This window comes from Triplophysa dalaica, chromosome 15, assembly GCF_015846415.1.
Source record: "Triplophysa dalaica isolate WHDGS20190420 chromosome 15, ASM1584641v1, whole genome shotgun sequence".
Taxonomy (NCBI): Eukaryota; Metazoa; Chordata; class Actinopteri; order Cypriniformes; family Nemacheilidae; genus Triplophysa; species Triplophysa dalaica.
In genome coordinates this window covers 17,563,246-17,580,880 of record NC_079556.1, presented here as the reverse complement: position 1 = coordinate 17,580,880, position 17,635 = coordinate 17,563,246, and the positions used below count along the sequence as shown (strand labels likewise).

The 17,635-nt window shown below is 38.7% G+C and overlaps 1 protein-coding gene across 1 annotated transcript; it reads left to right on the top strand.

Moving 5' to 3' along the window:
• The first annotated feature begins 1,719 nt into the window (after nucleotides 1-1,719).
• Nucleotides 1,720-17,635, top strand: peli2 (pellino E3 ubiquitin protein ligase family member 2). Its single transcript, XM_056767326.1, has 6 exons — nucleotides 1,720-2,282; nucleotides 5,710-5,839; nucleotides 11,266-11,367; nucleotides 12,485-12,682; nucleotides 12,951-13,139; nucleotides 13,781-17,635. Exons 1-6 carry the CDS (start codon nucleotides 2,206-2,208, stop codon nucleotides 14,369-14,371), a joined length of 1,287 nt encoding a protein of 428 aa, XP_056623304.1. The 5' UTR covers nucleotides 1,720-2,205; the 3' UTR covers nucleotides 14,372-17,635.

Sequence of the window (17,635 nt, the reverse complement as noted above, 5' to 3'; positions counted from 1 at the left end):
TTAAGAATTTATTCAACAAAAGACAAAATAATCAAAGAAAAGGAATTAAAGTAATCCATAAATAACAGTGAAACAAGACCACAATCCAACATTAAACGACTCACACTAGACAAAGGAAACACTGGGGTTTAAATACATTAGGAAAATGAAGTTACAAGATACACTTGGGTAGTTAATTTACAAAGGACCAATGAACAAAAGAACTACAAATGACTACAACACAGGACAGGAAACAGGAACTCTTACAAAATAAAAGTCCACAAGACAAACATACTGCAATCTTAACAAAGGGTCTCAGTTCCAATACAGGATTGTTTTAAACAAAATTCGCAAATACGGTGGGTATATTTGGACCACAAAACCGTCTCTTTGTTTGATCAAGACCACATGCGAAAGAGTGGAAAAGAATACAAAAAAGGTGTCTATGGGTTAATTACGAGGTTTGACAAGTGTGAAGGTAACACATTCAGCAGGAACGTGTGAATGACTGAACAGGCGTCAAAAGAACAGGCACGTGGAGTGGAACAGGCAGGTTTGTAAAGAAACAACAACAACACACAAGTGGGAAGCCCCACCACCTGTTTTGGGTGGGAAAAACTAAGATCTTTATTCTAATCTAGTCTTTACTAAACCACAGAAGGTAAATTGAGAACATGCTTTAAAATAAATACATGTAGTCTAGTTAAGCAAAGTTCGTCATTTAGTGTACTGTAAAATAACTTTGGTAATCCAGTTGATTTGTCTAATCTCTTTGATTTGACAAAATTATAAAAGTTATCTCATCTTTTGTGAATCAGCACAACTAAAATGTTTAACCATGCAAAATAAAGCGATAAGCCTCAAGTAGAACGTTGCTCGACCTACTAGGATTAAGGACCAGAACTGACCCTTTTATAAAAGAAACTTAAAAAGATGAGTTGAGATTTTGTACAATAGAATGGGTTTAGTAATATTATTCCAAAACAAACATTTCTATACTGTCTTAAAAGTCTACAATACAATCTATTGTTTCCAAATATTTATATCCAATTTACCAATCCATCAAACAGTCTGAACAGAGCTGAATAGAACATAGTCCTAGCAAATGGCTCCTTCGTGTGAACAGAGCTGTAAGAACAGCATGATGTCTGTCATTGAGTGACAGCTTTTAAAACCAAAATGGTTTACAGCAGAGCAGGTCAACAGTTTATATTCCCAGGGCTTGTTTACATGGGTCATAGATTTACAGTTAAAATCTAAATAAGAAAAAATCATCCAGCATAATTAAATTATATTATAAATAAATCTAAATAATATTTTGCTCTCTGGGCCAATGGATTATATTTGAATAGGAGAAATACTGCAACTTGAGTATTTGGCTGTAGATAAAGGGTCAAAGCCTATTAGGAAAAGACCACTATTATCATTTTATTAGTAAAAATGTAAATAAATAGCCTTTTAATCTGTAATATAACAATACCTATGTATTGTCTATTTGACACAACTAAAATAAACATAGTACATCAAGTAATTATTTAAATGAAAATAATCTCAAACATTACTATTATCGCCACTAATAACAATAAAAAGTAACACTTAAAATGTACGTCTTGGCAAGTAAGTAAAACTGTACTTGAACTGTAAGGTCGTTATCACTTTAAATATTTTTAAGTTTCACTCTTTGTTTACATAATTGAAGGTGCCGCCTCAGACCGCCGTTTTGTTGGATTGTGCCTTTAGAGGGGGAGCTTGGCATTGAGATGGATACTAAAAATGTATCGGGGTCACAACTTTCATTACATTTTAAGCAGGCGCAACACAACAGTCGGATAAACGTATGTAGACAACAGCCCGCGATGAAGCTAGTAAAACCGTCTCAAAGTTTGATCAAGAATTGTTTCTTTATTTCCCCTTTGTAAAGTCGGTATAAGTGAATGGTACGTTCCACCCCCTACGAGTACTGTTTTTCTTACTGTGGATGGAGCCACCAAGTTAAATGCTCCTCTTTTAGATGAAATATACACGCGTGTTAAGCCTTTGATTGTTAAACATCTGTCGGATTTACGAGGTCGCTGAATCGTCCCAGAAAGTCCAAAGCAGGATTGGGAGCGGATAAATGTGTAAAATGGCAGTTTGGAGCGTCCTTTGAAGTGTTTGCCCTTTTTGTGACTGGATTCATGATCGTGTAATTTTGAGTACGGGGCGCTGTGTTGTTTGAAAAGCTTCATGTTTTCTCCGGGTCAAGAGGAGCACTGTGCGCCCACCAAAGAACCTGTGAAGTACGGCGAACTGGTGGTTCTGGGGTGAGTCTGAACGCTCGGATATTTTTTCTCATGTGTGTCTAACATTAACGACCTCGGTTTTCTTATGAGCTGCTTCCAAGTTCCGTGTTTTATGCGACGACGAATAACTTACTTTAATAATGTAGTTAATTAACAACTCGCAGTCATAGTTTAAGTCGTTGTTTAGTCGATTAATGCGTTTTTCGAGATTACGGAAATAGTTTGTTTACACACTTGATATTGGCGTGTCGTGCGCGAGACCTCCCACTGCTCCCAGCTCTAAATTTCACGCGATCACGTTACAGCACCAATGAAACACGTGCACTCAAGCCAGTGCTCTGTGTAAGTTTTACTAGCGAGTCAGGGGAATATATTCACTTCTAATGTTTAATTAAAAAACGGTTAAATCCAAACGATTACAGTATAACAGTACTTGGATATTGGAAACAGGAAGATGTGCATTGCTGCCACATGATGAGGAATACATGTACATTTGTGTTAGTGGGTTAACCTTGTTTTCTGGCGACTGATTGTTGTCCGTAATACTTGTTCCTCTTCACTTTTATTTCTTGCTCTTTTATCATCTCCACAGGAAGTCATAACGAGATGAAGGGAGGAGGAGGAATTTGGAAGGAGCCCACTAAAGTTATTTCCCCCCTCCTTTTATGTGACTGAGCATGGAAGTTGTGCCTCGTTTTCAATGCCTCTTTCTCGCTCTGCTGGGTTAAATGTTCCTTGATCCGGACTCGTAGTGCACATCATACATTAATAACACACCTTATTCTACCCATTCGCTTATTAATGGAGACCCCATGTACTATGTTGTGTGGGCTTGACAAAGGAGACATCCCAAAATGTGCATTGCTGTCCAGGGACAGGATCGAGCTGTCGAAAAAATATATGCCACATATTTCACACCAAATTCAAGATACTATTTTGTCTTTTGCCTTAAGAATAGAGACGTTACATTGTTTTAAATTGTTTTTATAAATGTTATTCTCATGGCGTACTGTACATTTTTACCATTAAAGTGATACTTCACCCCAAAATGAAAATTCGATCATCATTTTCTCACCTTCAAGTTGTTCCAAATGTGTACACATTTCTTTATTCTGATGAACACCAAGAATTGTGTTTGGAAAAATGCTTATAACCAATGAGGTCTCAACAACCATTGACTCTCGTAGTAAGAAAAATTACTTTATCATTTGTTTTGTTCTGTTAAACATAAAATACATTTTGAAGAAAGTATACAGGACAGCAAACAGTTATGGGGCACTTTTAACTACCATTGTGTTTTTCCTAAAATGGGAGTCAATGGGTGTTGAGATCTGTTCAGTTATAAGCATTATTCCATCAGTGTTCATCAGAATAATGACATTTATAAAGAATAAACAAATGTATAGACATTTGGAACAACTTGAAGGTGAGTAAATGATAACAGAATTAACATTTTTGGGTGAAGTATCCCTAAGTTCACATTTTATCAAAGTGTATTAACTAAAGGTCATGATTATGTTTGTAAAGTGTTTTATATTTTATAAGAAGGGTATAGTCTGTGCATTTATTGCTAATCTTGGATTGTTTGGTATTAAAGCACCCAAGACTGTATTAACATGCATTCTTAGCCAAATAACGTTAAATCTTTTAAAGGCAACAGTTGTTCTGCTTAATATTCGTTTTTCATATCCTGCTATCACAGTACCACCCCTTTATTGCCCTGATTCACCAGGGTTGCCTGGCATTGCCCCTGGCATACACATGGGAGAGACTGGTGCTGAAAGAGGGTATTATTGATCTGGGCACAGACAGTTCTGTGATTCTAGTCGTCCTCTCTCTGTTTATTGTTCTCATTAGACTGACTGAGCTTAGGCTTTGTGGGACACTACCAGCCTAGAATGCACCTTTTGTAACCGTGTCTGTCTTAGTGACTGATATCTGTGGGGAGATGGGTCTTGCTGACTCGATGTCTCCCAGCTCACTTAATGGGCAAACAATAGCTGTCTTTCAAACTTCAACCTGAGAGCAGGAAAGAATCAACCTTGTGAATGTACTTCATAGGGCTTTCCTTAATGGCTAAATAATGGATTTATTTCTATATTTCATTTCTCAAATTCAAGTAATATTGTTGTATGGTTTTGCTTTAAACACGCTTAAATCCACATTGGTGTGTGAGAGGAGAGACACCATTTTACAAAATTCTGCATGCAAATACATGAAAATGTAAAATGAACAGGGCTTATTTTGCTTGTCGTTTTGGATTTCTCCCTCTCTTTTTCCCAAAGCATGTCCAGTGATAAACATCAAGAGTACAGGATGTTGGAGCTCTCAAGTGTTGACATCATGCACACAGTAGGGAGCTGATTCTAGATCAGCAGTTTACTCTGAATTCTTGTTCACAGAAGTTCTATATTAAAACTCATGGGAGCTAAAACCTGGCGTCCCATATCAGGATAACATTTAGAGCTGCTTCGAAGTAATAATAAAAAAAGTATGCAAATAGTTTCATGGATGCCAATATCTATTGATTGACAGGATGTAATCTTGCGTGTATTCATACCTTATAATGTAAGTTTATTAAGCATTCATTTTATGACCTAAACCTGTCCTTTATGATTTAGTGTCGGAATTGGAAGAATTATGTTTTGGTATTACACGTTAATAAGGTTTGCGTGCTAAATCATATACATTTGTCTAAAGATTGTGGTGTGTTTTCCTCACTTCCTGATCGCTTCTGTAACAGTGTAATAGAGACCATATTAAAAATGACAGAAATGGTATAGCAGTGTTTGTTAGTGATATGAATAAGTAAGCAGTATCTGATCTACACTATAAATGAACCAAAACAGTTTTAAAAAAAAAGTGCTGGTTATATTAATTACAATGCGAACCCTGAATGCTTTTACGAATGAATATAGTTATAATTGAATTGGGTGTTCTTGGGTTTATATGGGCACACCTTGGTTAATGTAATATTTATGTGGCTAGACTGGTACATATTTTCACAGTTGACTGGCGGGTGTCTAGTTGGTCATGAGGAAGTCCTGAATTATTATTCCGTGCATACAATGTGCAGTATTTTTGATAAAAACTCTTGTATAATTTGCACTCGATGTAAGCCAAAAGCTAACAGTTTGCTAGAAATGCTAAATTAAAAGCGAATTGAAGTCGTAAAGTATTCAAGAAGAAATCCAGACAAATTGGTCATCCACTACAGTTAATAATCATTCATGTTCTCAAGAACTGAGTAGTGGATCTTAAATCATTTATTTATTGCAATTGGCATTTATTCTGTATGACACCAAAAAAATGAAAAGCAGTGACAGGTATGTCATGTGGTGATGTCTATGATGACATGTTTTGAACAAATTAATTGATTTGCACACCTCTTAAAGAAACATCTTTGTCATTCAGTATTGTCTAATGTTTTGGCATTTGTCTTTAACAGGTATAATGGTTCACTACCCAATGGAGACAGAGGGCGGAGGAAAAGCCGGTTTGCCCTTTACAAGAGAGCCAAAGCCAATGGTGTCAAACCCAGCACTGTACACATCCTCAACACACCACAAGCCAGCAAGGTAATCGCACATCAGAAGAAATGCCGTATTTGACCACCAAGTTACTCAAAACTTTTATCACTCCTTTGAGGTTCTTTATGTTCATTATCTGTCTAAAGAGATCATTTTGATTTTGTAGGGTTTTGGGGGTTTTGCACCTAAAGTTTCATCTGTAATTTTATGCTTGACTAACTAAAGTTTACATTGTCCTGTTAATTGCAGATCAGGTTTGGTCAGAAGCTGTGGCACAAAGAATCTGTCATTTAGAGAACCGTTTTTGTTTATCTATTGTCTTACTGTAGTATAAAGCAAGTAGTTGAGAGATACTTGTAGTTGGTTACTCCGCTGGGAACCTATAGCTCCGCCTTTGCTCAAAGCTCTGCTAGTTTAGGGCACACCATTGAGAGAATTTATTTGGTTGAACTGAACATGACAGGTGAGGGTAAGTTGTAAAAATTTTACAGCCATTCAGAACAGCCACTTCCAATAAATAAATGAACCAACCTGGTGGTGTACCATTTACAGGTGGCCTTTTGAAATTTATGGTGCTGGATCAGAGACTAGCTTCCCTCTGACAGGACATAAGAGTTGTACATTTGTGTAGTGTGTTGTATGCGACAGACTAACACCACGTCCATTCTTGTAGCATTCACAAATCCCATTTTCTATTCTAGTGACACGTCTCATGTTCTCCAAAGGTGTTTGCTCATGTGTGATCTTTCTGTGTTGTGATGGGGAGCCCCTCTGTGATGACTCTGGCTTTTTGCTGTCGTCTCGTCAAACTGCCAACAGCCGGTATTGTCTGATCAAATCTTTCTCAATGAGAGCTGCTTTATCACAGCATGTAAAGCTAGCTTTGTTCCAAAACTTACTGAGCTGCCTACCTGGACAGCATTTTAAGACATCAAATGCTTATACCTGGTGAAGCTGAAAAAGATCCTTTTATCTTTAAGAATTTATGCAGAGCTGCTTTGCAATCCAAGGCAACCCCAGAATGAATTGTGACAATGGTTCTTCCACCGTGGGTCTTCTCATTTCTCCACTGGTTTAGAACTGACGTGATAACCTGAGCATAGTAATTGAAATGTTTAAGTTGAGATGGTGTGTTAAAGATGTGTCAGTCCATCATGCGTTTTCCTAGGAAAACGCTGGAAAAGTATTGCTGTGGAATAGAAAACTGTGACAGACCCTGATAAGTTTCCTAGAATGTTCCTTGTGTGTGAAAAAAAACTCCTTTCTGAGGAAGAAGTGGGCAGTTGTTGTTTTGTGCTTGTTCGGGCCACGGTCAACAGAGTTGAACCCTGAAGCTACATCAGGTCACAGGCTGAGAATAGCTGTGGCAGTGTGCCACCTCGCTTCTACTCTTATTATCCATCTTAACTCCTTTACCTGCATCCAGATCGGAGCATGATTCAAACGGTAGTTCTTGATATCTTGGTTTTGCTGTTTTTAAAGGCAGAACTTTTGGGAAATGCGTTTTATGCAAAGCTCCATAATTAAAGTCCCACAAATGCTAGGAATGTTTTCTTCTCACCATGAAATGCTCTTGCGTGATGTATTTTTGGAGGTTTTGTTACTGTTGGCTGCTTATTATCCATCCGCAGTGCCTTGTCAGAGCTGGAAATAGCTCAGTGCACAGTCATATGTGAATCACGCTGTTCTTTTCGGGTCAGAGCGCTATGAGGTGATGAGACTCCGGGAATTGACCTAAGGGGTTAAATGGGACGAGTGCAGCTGCATCATTGTAATGTTAAAGTTGAACAAAGAACAGGCCAAGCGATTATTTGCGGTGTGCAGGCAAACTCTTTTCAGATAATAGGTCGGCAAATGTCACTAAAGTATTCGTGGAACAATGTGCGATTGTTCATGGATGTCTTGGAGTTTTTTTGGAAGTTTGGAGTTGTGTTGTGTTGTGAGTAACATCGTGGGCTGTTTAACGCTCGGAGGAGTCGAGTTTGAGGTGGTCACAGCGTCTCATCATTGTATGTTTACATCAAACACTGTGAGAGAACTCAGATAGAACTCCATTTTCAGATGGAAATGTTTCGTACACCCTTGGTTGGCTGTTGGGTGCATCCATACTAGGTCTTTTGTTTGGGGCCTTTTTGTAGCTTTTGTGGCCCACTGTAAAGCGGGTGGGGTGGATGGATCCCCTGTTGAGATCTGGCAGCGAGAGCTAATAATTCTTCAATTTTAAGCGCCTTTGTTCCCCTTCAGTATGGTCATAAACACACCACCAAGTGTAACGTCTCAAATTTAAATCACTAAGCGATCATGTGCACTTACCATGTCACCAGCTTTTATTAGTGATGTTTTTTTCTGTTTATTGTCCAGCCTTAAACCGTATATTTTAACATCCTTTGGGTAACATTTAATATACATGTAATGCTAAAAGTTCATGTTTTCCCCCAAAATCAGTGACAGTTATTGTCACATTTTGTAGGTTTAACTTGTACTTGTTTAGTAAATTATATTAGTTTGCACAATGTTGGATGCTCCCTCAAAATAAAAATCTGTTTTAACTCTATTAGCTACTTCACGTCGGGCTGTTTTGATGCATACATGGAACGGCAGATGTTGGATTATAGAATGTGTGTGTGAACTATTTGTGACCTCCAGTGTTTTTGTGATCAGTGTTATGCGCAGTTACTGTGCACCTACATAAACGCATGCTTGGGTGCTCACAATCTTGAGCTCGGCATGTAAGTAAATGCTGAGCTTCCAACTTTGTAATGCAGTTGGTTGGCGTACTCGAACACAAACCACCTTCCTGTCTCGGCTGTTGTTTTTTCCATTGTTGCACAGTAGTGTAGTAACCATGACCCAGTTTCCTATCCCTCTTGAGCACACGTGACAGAGATATGGGTAATTTTGAAATAGCAGATTAGAGAAGAGAGAAAAATGGGTGAGAAAAATGAGCATGCTGGAAAATGAACTCCTAAAATGAAAAACCTGATAGTTTATCTTAGGCCACCAGACTGACCCTTCGCAACCAGTTTGATTAACAAACAATCTGACTAATCATAACGCTGATAGTATGTGCCTCCGTGACTGACCGACATTTTGACCTAGATAGTTTATCTAGGGCCACCAGAATTGACCCTTCTAAAGGAGTTGATTGACAAACGATCTGACCAATCATAATGCTGATAACCGACATTTTGTCTGACAAACAAACCAGTCCAACAAACCTGCCGTTGTAGAGCTTTGGTGATTAAAGGGGTCATATGGTGCAAATACGTGTTTTTCTGTGTCTTTGGTGTGATATAAGTTGCCCATGCATGTATTTGATACGAAAAATTGCAAAAATGAAAGTGTCGAAAGCGAATGCTCACCCAGACCTGTTTGAAACGCCCCGTGTAACCACATCCCCACAAATCTACATCAGTTCGTGGTGTGATTTGACTAAGACCGCCCAAATGTATACACAATTAAGGCGGGGTTACCTGTCAGTGCAATTGCTTTGGAATCTGATGTACCAAATATGGTAAGAGGCCTTACTTGTCCGTCAGACGTTTGCGGTATTCGACCAATCACTACACACTGGTAAACTAGCCAATCATAGCACACCTCGCTTTTCAGAGCGATTAGCTTTGTAAAAAAATCTGTGCGTTTCCGAGAGGCAGGGCAAAGGAGATACAAACATGCACTGTTTGTGGAAAATACAGCGTTTTTTTTTTTACCTTAAATCGTGTATAAATATTGCATTACATCTAAAACAAACAAAAATATTTGTTTTAGCCGTGTCACATGACCCCTTTAATATAAAAAACAGCGTTTAAATTATTATAATAATAAACAAAGAGATATATACACAGCTTTAATGGACGTTCACACTATAACTAAGTTATAGCTTTTAAATTAGAATAGCGGAGTTCATATTGCATAACAATACAGATACGAGACACGATATTGTTGGAATCATTTACATACGAATTACAGATGGAAGAGTACAATCCATGGTAAGTGGTGTTTTAAGACGGAATATAATAACATTTCTTATTGATTTATTACTTGCATATAAGAAGTATGAGCAAGCTGACAAAATATGCTTTGCGGGTGTGATAATGAGCGCACCTTCAGCCTTCAGAGACCAGCATTTGCAGTGACGTTTTCAGCAATGAAGTCGTAAAGCACCAGCTGTACTCTGTTTGTTGTATTTAACACAAACAAAGATTAAGACACTGAGGGACTGTTATTCTTTTCTGTACTGCACTTAAAGTTTACTTTCCTTTTCACAAAGAAGGATCACTGCCGACCAAAACTCTACCCAAAATTACTCTCTCTAAAAATGTAATTTCTACAAATTTCAGAGTAAACACTAAATATATGTGAATATAGTTAGATATTATTAAACTTAATACACCTCATTTAAGTTACTTATACATCCATTTGTGTGACACTGGTAGCCGACTTTATCACGCGAGTTTTGAATTAACGAACGTTATCGTCTGCTGGTTTGGACGCAAACAAAGGTATAGTTATTGTTACAGTTATCTCAAATCTTGAATGTATCCCTCCAATTCATATCGCAGAACTCTCTGTCTGAAATCGGAGTGTCCTTTTTCCAGAAATTCTTCACTATTTCCCCAGGGAGTGCACAAATTTACACAGTGAGCTCATGACTGATACCAAAAGCTTGTCAGACAGCAACAGGAACGAAGGGGGTGGAGTTTTGAGAAGGGTCAATTGTTTACACACAATCCATTTTGGTCTGAACTAGTCTGAATTGTAACACCAACAATGTTGTGACTAATATGAGCTGAATTGAAAAAAGGATGGACCTCCAAACCTTTGTTTTTGTATGTTAGCCATGTGACATTTGCCTTGGATAGTACACCCTTGAATTTAATCCTGTATGATTTATTTATAACAAGCATCGTATGACCGCTGTCTGAGTAATGAATGTTTGATGTTGAATGTTTGGGGTGTGTTTCACACAGATCACCATTTGCAACAAAGGAGTTTGTGGATAGACTTGATAAATTCACAAAGGTCATGTTATTTGGACCCGGAAGTTACCCAGGATCCAGAATGCCCATATTTTGCTCCCTCAGCAGCTATATTTCGCACTGTATTAATTATGCGGGTATTTAACTTCTGAGCCTGATCTGGCATTATTTTTCCTTTTGACATGGGTAACTTGTCATGTGGCTTGTTGAGAATAAACATTCTATAAACTACCCAAGTGATCTGATGGGTAACTGATGTTGACTTAAAGCTGCAATGCGTAACTTGCCTCTCTATCGCCATCTCTGTTTAAAACATAAAATTGCTGATTACTTGAACTACTTGTATGTATGTATGTATGTATGTGGTCAAATGACCTCAAAACAAATTTTCTCATTTACTTTGACTGCTCAGATTATAAATAATTCTTTCAGTTGTTATTATCAACCCCAAAAGGTACTTTGCGTCTTTAAGATGTTTGTGGTGTTCCTTGACAGGCTGTGAACTGCAAGGGTCAGCACAGCATCTCCTACACTCTGTCCAGAAACCAGACGGTGGTGGTGGAGTACTGCCATGACAACAACACTGACATGTTCCAGGTACCGTTCTGCAAAGAAACTCATTTCTGTTCTACTGCACAAGTTCACCTTTTGTCTGTCACCCGAGAGCAGGCAAATGTTTCTTTCTGACGTGCTCTATACCCTAAGGCCTGATGTCCACCTCAGCTAATCAAAATCTGTGATTGGATGCGTTATATCTTCCCCGTGAGGAGTCGCTGTTACAGGCACATGCTTGAGTAGGGGGCTGCTGGTCTGCTCGGAAGGGAAAAGCGCCACAGAAATTGCAGCAAACAGTCGGAAAAGCGAAAACAGGAACCAGCAGCAACCCACAGGGACAAAACCGAAACTGGCGCTATAAAAAGGAAATAAAGTGGAGCTGGTTGCGCCTTTATTTTAGTATGTGTATTTATAAACAGGATTTTGTGAAATGAGCACCTAGCTATTCTTGGGAACTTCCATCCCAGTTTAAAAACTAAAATAGGCGCTAGATACAAGTCCCAGCATGTGTGTGTCCTGTTTACTGCGTGAAAGAGTGTTGGGTCGGTGCTCAACACTATCTAGCACAAATGCAAAATAAAAAATCTTATCAAATTCAGTCTACGGCATAAACTTTCACGGCATGCGTAGAGAATGTTTGGATGATCACATGAGGTCTGATGTCAGGTGATTCCAAAATTTAAGGTCCTTTAAGTTTTCTCGTTTTCAGTTTAGTATTTTTGGTGAAAATAGTTTGTTTTGCTTATAAAATGTAATTCCTATGCACCCTTTCTCACTGAATGCAATGAATTTGTGATTATGAGTGAATTCATCCAAAAATGAAAATTCTTTCATCATTTACATAGACCTGTGAATGACTTTTTCTTGTGCAGAACACAAAAGAAGATATTTTGAAGAATGTTGGTAACCGAACAACATTGGCCCCCATTGACTTGCATTGTACGGGAACAAAACACTTTTCTCAAGATGTATTTTGTGTTCCACACCAGAAAGTCACATGGTTTTGAATGACAAGAATAAGTGACAGAACTTTCATTTTGTGCAAACGATCCCTTTCAAGTGTACATTTTTCTTTTTTATTGGCGTATTTTGCTTTCACATGAGATTTTACACTACATGGTAAGCTTTTGCTTTGTAATGCATTTCTTTTGTGTCCTAGATTGGCCGTTCGACGGAGGGCCCGATCGACTTCGTGGTGACAGACACCGTGTCAGGGGGCGGGGATAGTGAGGAGACGCCCATCACCCAAAGCACCATCTCCCGGTTTGCCTGCCGGGTGGTGTGTGAACGTAACCCACCCTACACGGCACGCATCTACGCCGCGGGCTTCGATTCCTCCAAGAATATATTTCTCGGAGTAAGTGTTTTCTTGCCTGTTCTTAATATGGAGTTATCTGTTACACACATATAACTATTAGTACTAGAAGAAGCTTTATTAAGACATGCGCAGACAGCACATACACAAGTGATCTATACAGGTATCCACTTCTGCTGATCCAGTGCAACTGATCTAAACTGTAAATATAGGTGTCTGTCTTGGTGAAAGAAGTCGCTCATGTGTAACTAAAAAAGAGAGTGCCACGCACACGTTTTTGTTTATCTGTAGTAATTAAGTGTCCCCATAGGAGAAGGCAGCCAAATGGAAGAATCCAGATGCTCACATGGACGGGCTGACGACCAATGGTGTGCTAGTCATGCACCCGCGGGGTGGGTTCACAGAGGAGTCCAAGCCCGGCGTGTGGAGGGAGATATCGGTGTGCGGAGATGTTTACACGCTGCGAGAGACGCGGTCTGCTCAGATCAGAGGCAAACTGGTCAGTTGAATCCAAAGCACCTGCTCACAATGAGATTCCCTTTAGTAATGAATTCACTTTTCATGCTTAAATTTCTGATTTAAGCTGCATTTTTTATAAAACTAGTTTAGTTCAGTTGTTAGTTGAGTTACCAGTTGGCCTACTGATTCAGTCCTAAATAGTGATGACTCCAACTTGGTCAACAATTATAGAACTCTTTATTGTCCATAGTTTGTGCTTTAAAAAGAGATTGAAGATTCACTGTTTTTGGGTAGCAATGTATGACAGGAAGAAGGAAGTCATCTGCTGACCCTTGCAAAAATCCTGGTTTTGGTAATGTAGCTCCTCCTGGAGGTTGAATGTGGTTCTGCACACAAGTGTTGCTAAACTTAGCAGTAAATGAATATCAGTACAACATCTGCATACATTTTAAGTTGAGGACACATTTATTCATTAAAATGTAACTTTAAATTAACAAAGTAAAATAAAGCACAGTCTTTCGGTACACACTAATGTTTTTACTTGTTAACTTGATCATTTTTTTTTTCTGTATCGGTAACTATTATAATCTATTCATTAAAATCTATATTATAATAATTTATCATGTTTTCGGTTTAGATTTGATCTGTTCTGTGGTCATATGTTCGTACTGTGTTGTTCAGGTGGAGATAGAGAGTAACATACTGCAGGATGGATCTCTTGTTGACCTGTGCGGAGCGACACTGCTCTGGCGCACCGCTGAAGGGCTTTTCCACACCCCCACCCAGAAGCACCTGGAGGCCTTGAGGCAGGAACTGAACGCAGCCCGACCTCAGTGCCCCGTCGGGCTCAACACCCTGGCCTTTCCCAGCATGCAACGCTGCAGTCGTGCCCTGTCTAATGTCCCCTCCCAAGAAGACAAACAGCCTTGGGTGTACCTGGCCTGTGGCCACGTTCACGGTTATCACGACTGGGGCCACCGTTCCGAACGAGACCACAATACTCAGAGAGAATGTCCCATGTGCAGAACCGTGGGCCCCTACGTGCCGCTCTGGCTCGGATGCGAACCGGCCTTTTACGTGGATACTGGTGCACCAACGCACGCCTTTGTACCCTGTGGCCACGTTTGCTCCGAAAAATCTACCCGCTATTGGGCGGAGATCCCCTTACCGCACGGCACCCACGCTTTCCACGCTGCGTGCCCCTTCTGTGCTATCCAACTTAATCTGACTCAAAAGTGGTCTAAGCTTATCTTTCAGGGGCCCGTAGACTGAGAGTATAGGAGACGTGAACGGACGGATGCTGGATTATTGCGTAATTTGAAGTGGAATCAAGTTTGCTAAAGGACTGTGACTAAAAACGGATTCATACAGCAAACTGTGAAGCTGCCCTTGAAATGTGTATGCTGGAGAGCAGGTTTTTGATTGCATGTCATCACGTACAGTCATCTAAGTTGCCTTGGTGATGGACAGGAGGCGTCAATGAGTTATTTTATCCACCAGCCCAGAAAGATGTCAGATGCCACCAGCATCACCACACCGCTCAGGAGATTTTCAGATCGCTTTTCAAACAGGATACTGCTTTAGACCTGTGGATGTTTTGGTGCAGCACTGCTTTCAACACTCCCTTACTTCCTTTCCAAAGAACTCAAATCACACTAAAACCAGGTAATAGAGGTTGGGCTACACTGTGTTGGAGGGTCAGTTTGGACCGTAAAGCCCTGCTTTAAGTTATAACTTTAATGTGTGGTAACTTTATGGATTTATTATGGCCCTAACAGTTCGAGCAATGCTTTGCCAACTGATATTCTGCAATGGTTGTTTCCAAAGATTAAATTGGTGCTCCTGTTGGGATTTTATGACGCCATTACACTCCTGTATATGGTTGATCTCCCACAGTGGAAGCTTTCTTTTTCACATGGATTATGCATTGTTGAATTGGATAAATGATTTGTCGTTTTTAGCATAGTCTTCTGTCCTCACTGATCCCTAGAAGTATTTTTCTTCCTCCTAATGTGTACTTGGTGAGTTATTGATGTCTTAAGTTTAAAATCTAAGCTTTTATTTTTTTATTAATATCTTGGTAACAAGATTAACTAGCGATGTTGCCAAATACTGTTGGAATGGGCTATAAAGTGTATAACTGGAAGAATAGAGGTGTTATTTACTACTACTTAAAAGCTTGACCCAAATATATTTTCTTACAATACATTTGCTAGCAAAATTTTCGAGAATTTTCGTTTATGGTAGGATTTAAATCAAATATGTTGGTGCACAGGTTTTATTCGTTTTCAGAAGATCCGAGATGCACTTGGTTTTTAGGATTATAATCGAAAGTCCCTCAAAGAAATTGTTTACCCAAAAATTAAATATTCTGTCATTTATTTACCACTAATTCATTCAAAACCTGTTTGTCTTTTTTTTCTGTGAAACCGAAATGACTGAATGGGACACAGAATAAGGTATTTTGAGAAATGTCTCTGAGGTTTTGTGTCCATGCAAAGGAAGTCAGTGGGGGCTAATGTTCTTCAAAATATATTTTTGTGTTCCTCATAAGAAAGTCGTACAGGTTTGGAATGACATAAGGGCAAGTAAATAAATAATTTTTACTTTTGGGTGAACTATCATGAAATTTTCATTGGTTAAGTCATTATTGTAGTGTTTTTATAAGAACCCTTTATTCCACTGTTTTACTAAAGTTTATACAGAGATTATGATGTCAAGCAGCTGTTCTACGCATATTGATGCTTTTTTGTTTTAAGAGACTTCCGATTTTATAAAGTGCTTTTTTGGCTAAAAAGTATTTTAGTACACAAAGGCCCATGTACAGTTTTAAACAGATACTAATATATTTATTCAGTTATGTACTTTACTGTGTTGTGAGGTGTCTGTATTGAATGTATCAACACCAACTGCTTTAAGGGATAACTCAACCCAAAATTAATGGCTGAAGATTACATTATGATTCCTATTTACATCTGTTGTAGGGAAACCGTCCTTTTTGTGTTCGGGAAGTCTTACAGGTTTGGCATGACTGTTAATTTTAGGTAAACCATTTCTTTAATGCTGTAAACGGTCAGTAACATTTTCTTGATTGCCACTCAAGCCTCCTTTAGGCTTTGCTTGGGTCTTTAAATTAATCTGAGGTCTCCACCACAACCATCAATCTCACTGCTACTGTTAGATCCAATGTTAAGTGTTAAAGAAACACTGTAACATGTCACCTTAGGTTGACATGGAAACTCTGAATAGTCTCATATTTTTCCCCAGTCCTGTCTAAACGAAATGCAAAGCTTTTTATATAACGTTACCGTGAGATGGCGTAGCTCGCCGTCTAGGGCACCAGGAGTACCGGTGGACGTCTCTAGAACGTGAACGCGAAACATGGCAGGAGAGATCAAAAGGTCAGACACTGTATCACCATAAAACAATAAGGAAAAACTTACTTCACTACTAACTAGTTGTTGTCCTCTCCCGAGGAAAATGTTTGCTAGTCTCCTTGTGTAGTGATCCATGGTGTGCCCAGCACTCCTCACAGAGCGAGTTTAAGTGTGCCCAGCACCATTTTCATTAGGCTACTTTCGTTTTATTCAGAAGGGTTTAAACAGTATTTTTAGAGATTTCAACACTAGGAAATGTTTTCGTTATTAATTTGTTAATTGAGTTCACTTTTACCACAGTGAAGTGACTTTTACTTGTGATACTTGACTGTTGTGCTTTTATTTTCATCTTTAAGTCTGTTTTTCTCCAAATTCCTTTCCTGAAAATGATAGCGCTCCGCCGACATCAGATAGACGTAACTTTAATTACATATACATGGTACGAAATAAAAACTGATTTGGAAAGGGCTTGAACCCAGCTTTCATATGGTATTAAAACATGGAATATGTCAAATTTCACCATGTGTTGGGTTCATTTATTATTTGGATGTGTTCCTAAAATTAAAACTGCATATTCATGTATATGCTTCTGTCTGTTAACAGTGTTGCTTATTTTTTTATGGAGAGCAATCTTAAAAATACCAAAAAAGATTTTATGAAGACTTCTTGGTAATGTAAAATTCCATTCATGTCCAGCAAATGTGTGTAATCATAAGTCAATTGTGCAAAACAGGCACAATAATTTAGGACACTGAACATTTTTAATGTTGTCTGCTAACCATTTGATTTTTAGTCAATGTTGCTACCATTGCAAGAGAATTGTAAAAGAGCCTTTGTCTTTAACAAGGTTAGGTATAGGATTATGAAATACAGTCATATGTAGCTCTATAGGTGACAGACTGACTGCAGTATTCAATGTGAAACTGTACAGTGGCTTTTAATTCATTCAGGTATTATGTATTAAATCATGAATTAACAGTTCACATGAAAGATGAACTCTGGGTCGACATGTATAAAGTGTGAGGGAATCTTCATTCTTACCAGTGTAACATTCCTTTGGTTTGTCTTGAAGAGACTACGATTTTGGGACTTTGAATAACACCTTGCCCCATCTGTACTAGGGTCATTGTACAATGAATAAAATGTATATACAAAATTG

Excerpts from the sequence above, each read along its gene's own strand:
- peli2 (XM_056767326.1), top strand. The coding sequence starts at position 2,206 with ATGTTTTCTCCGGGTCAAGAGGAGCACTGTGCGCCCACCAAAGAACCT. Across the intron at positions 2,283-5,709 it reads GGCGAACTGGTGGTTCTGGG|GTATAATGGTTCACTACCCA; the intron begins GTGAGTCTGAAC and ends TGTCTTTAACAG. Across the intron at positions 11,368-12,484 it reads ACAACACTGACATGTTCCAG|ATTGGCCGTTCGACGGAGGG; the intron begins GTACCGTTCTGC and ends TTTGTGTCCTAG.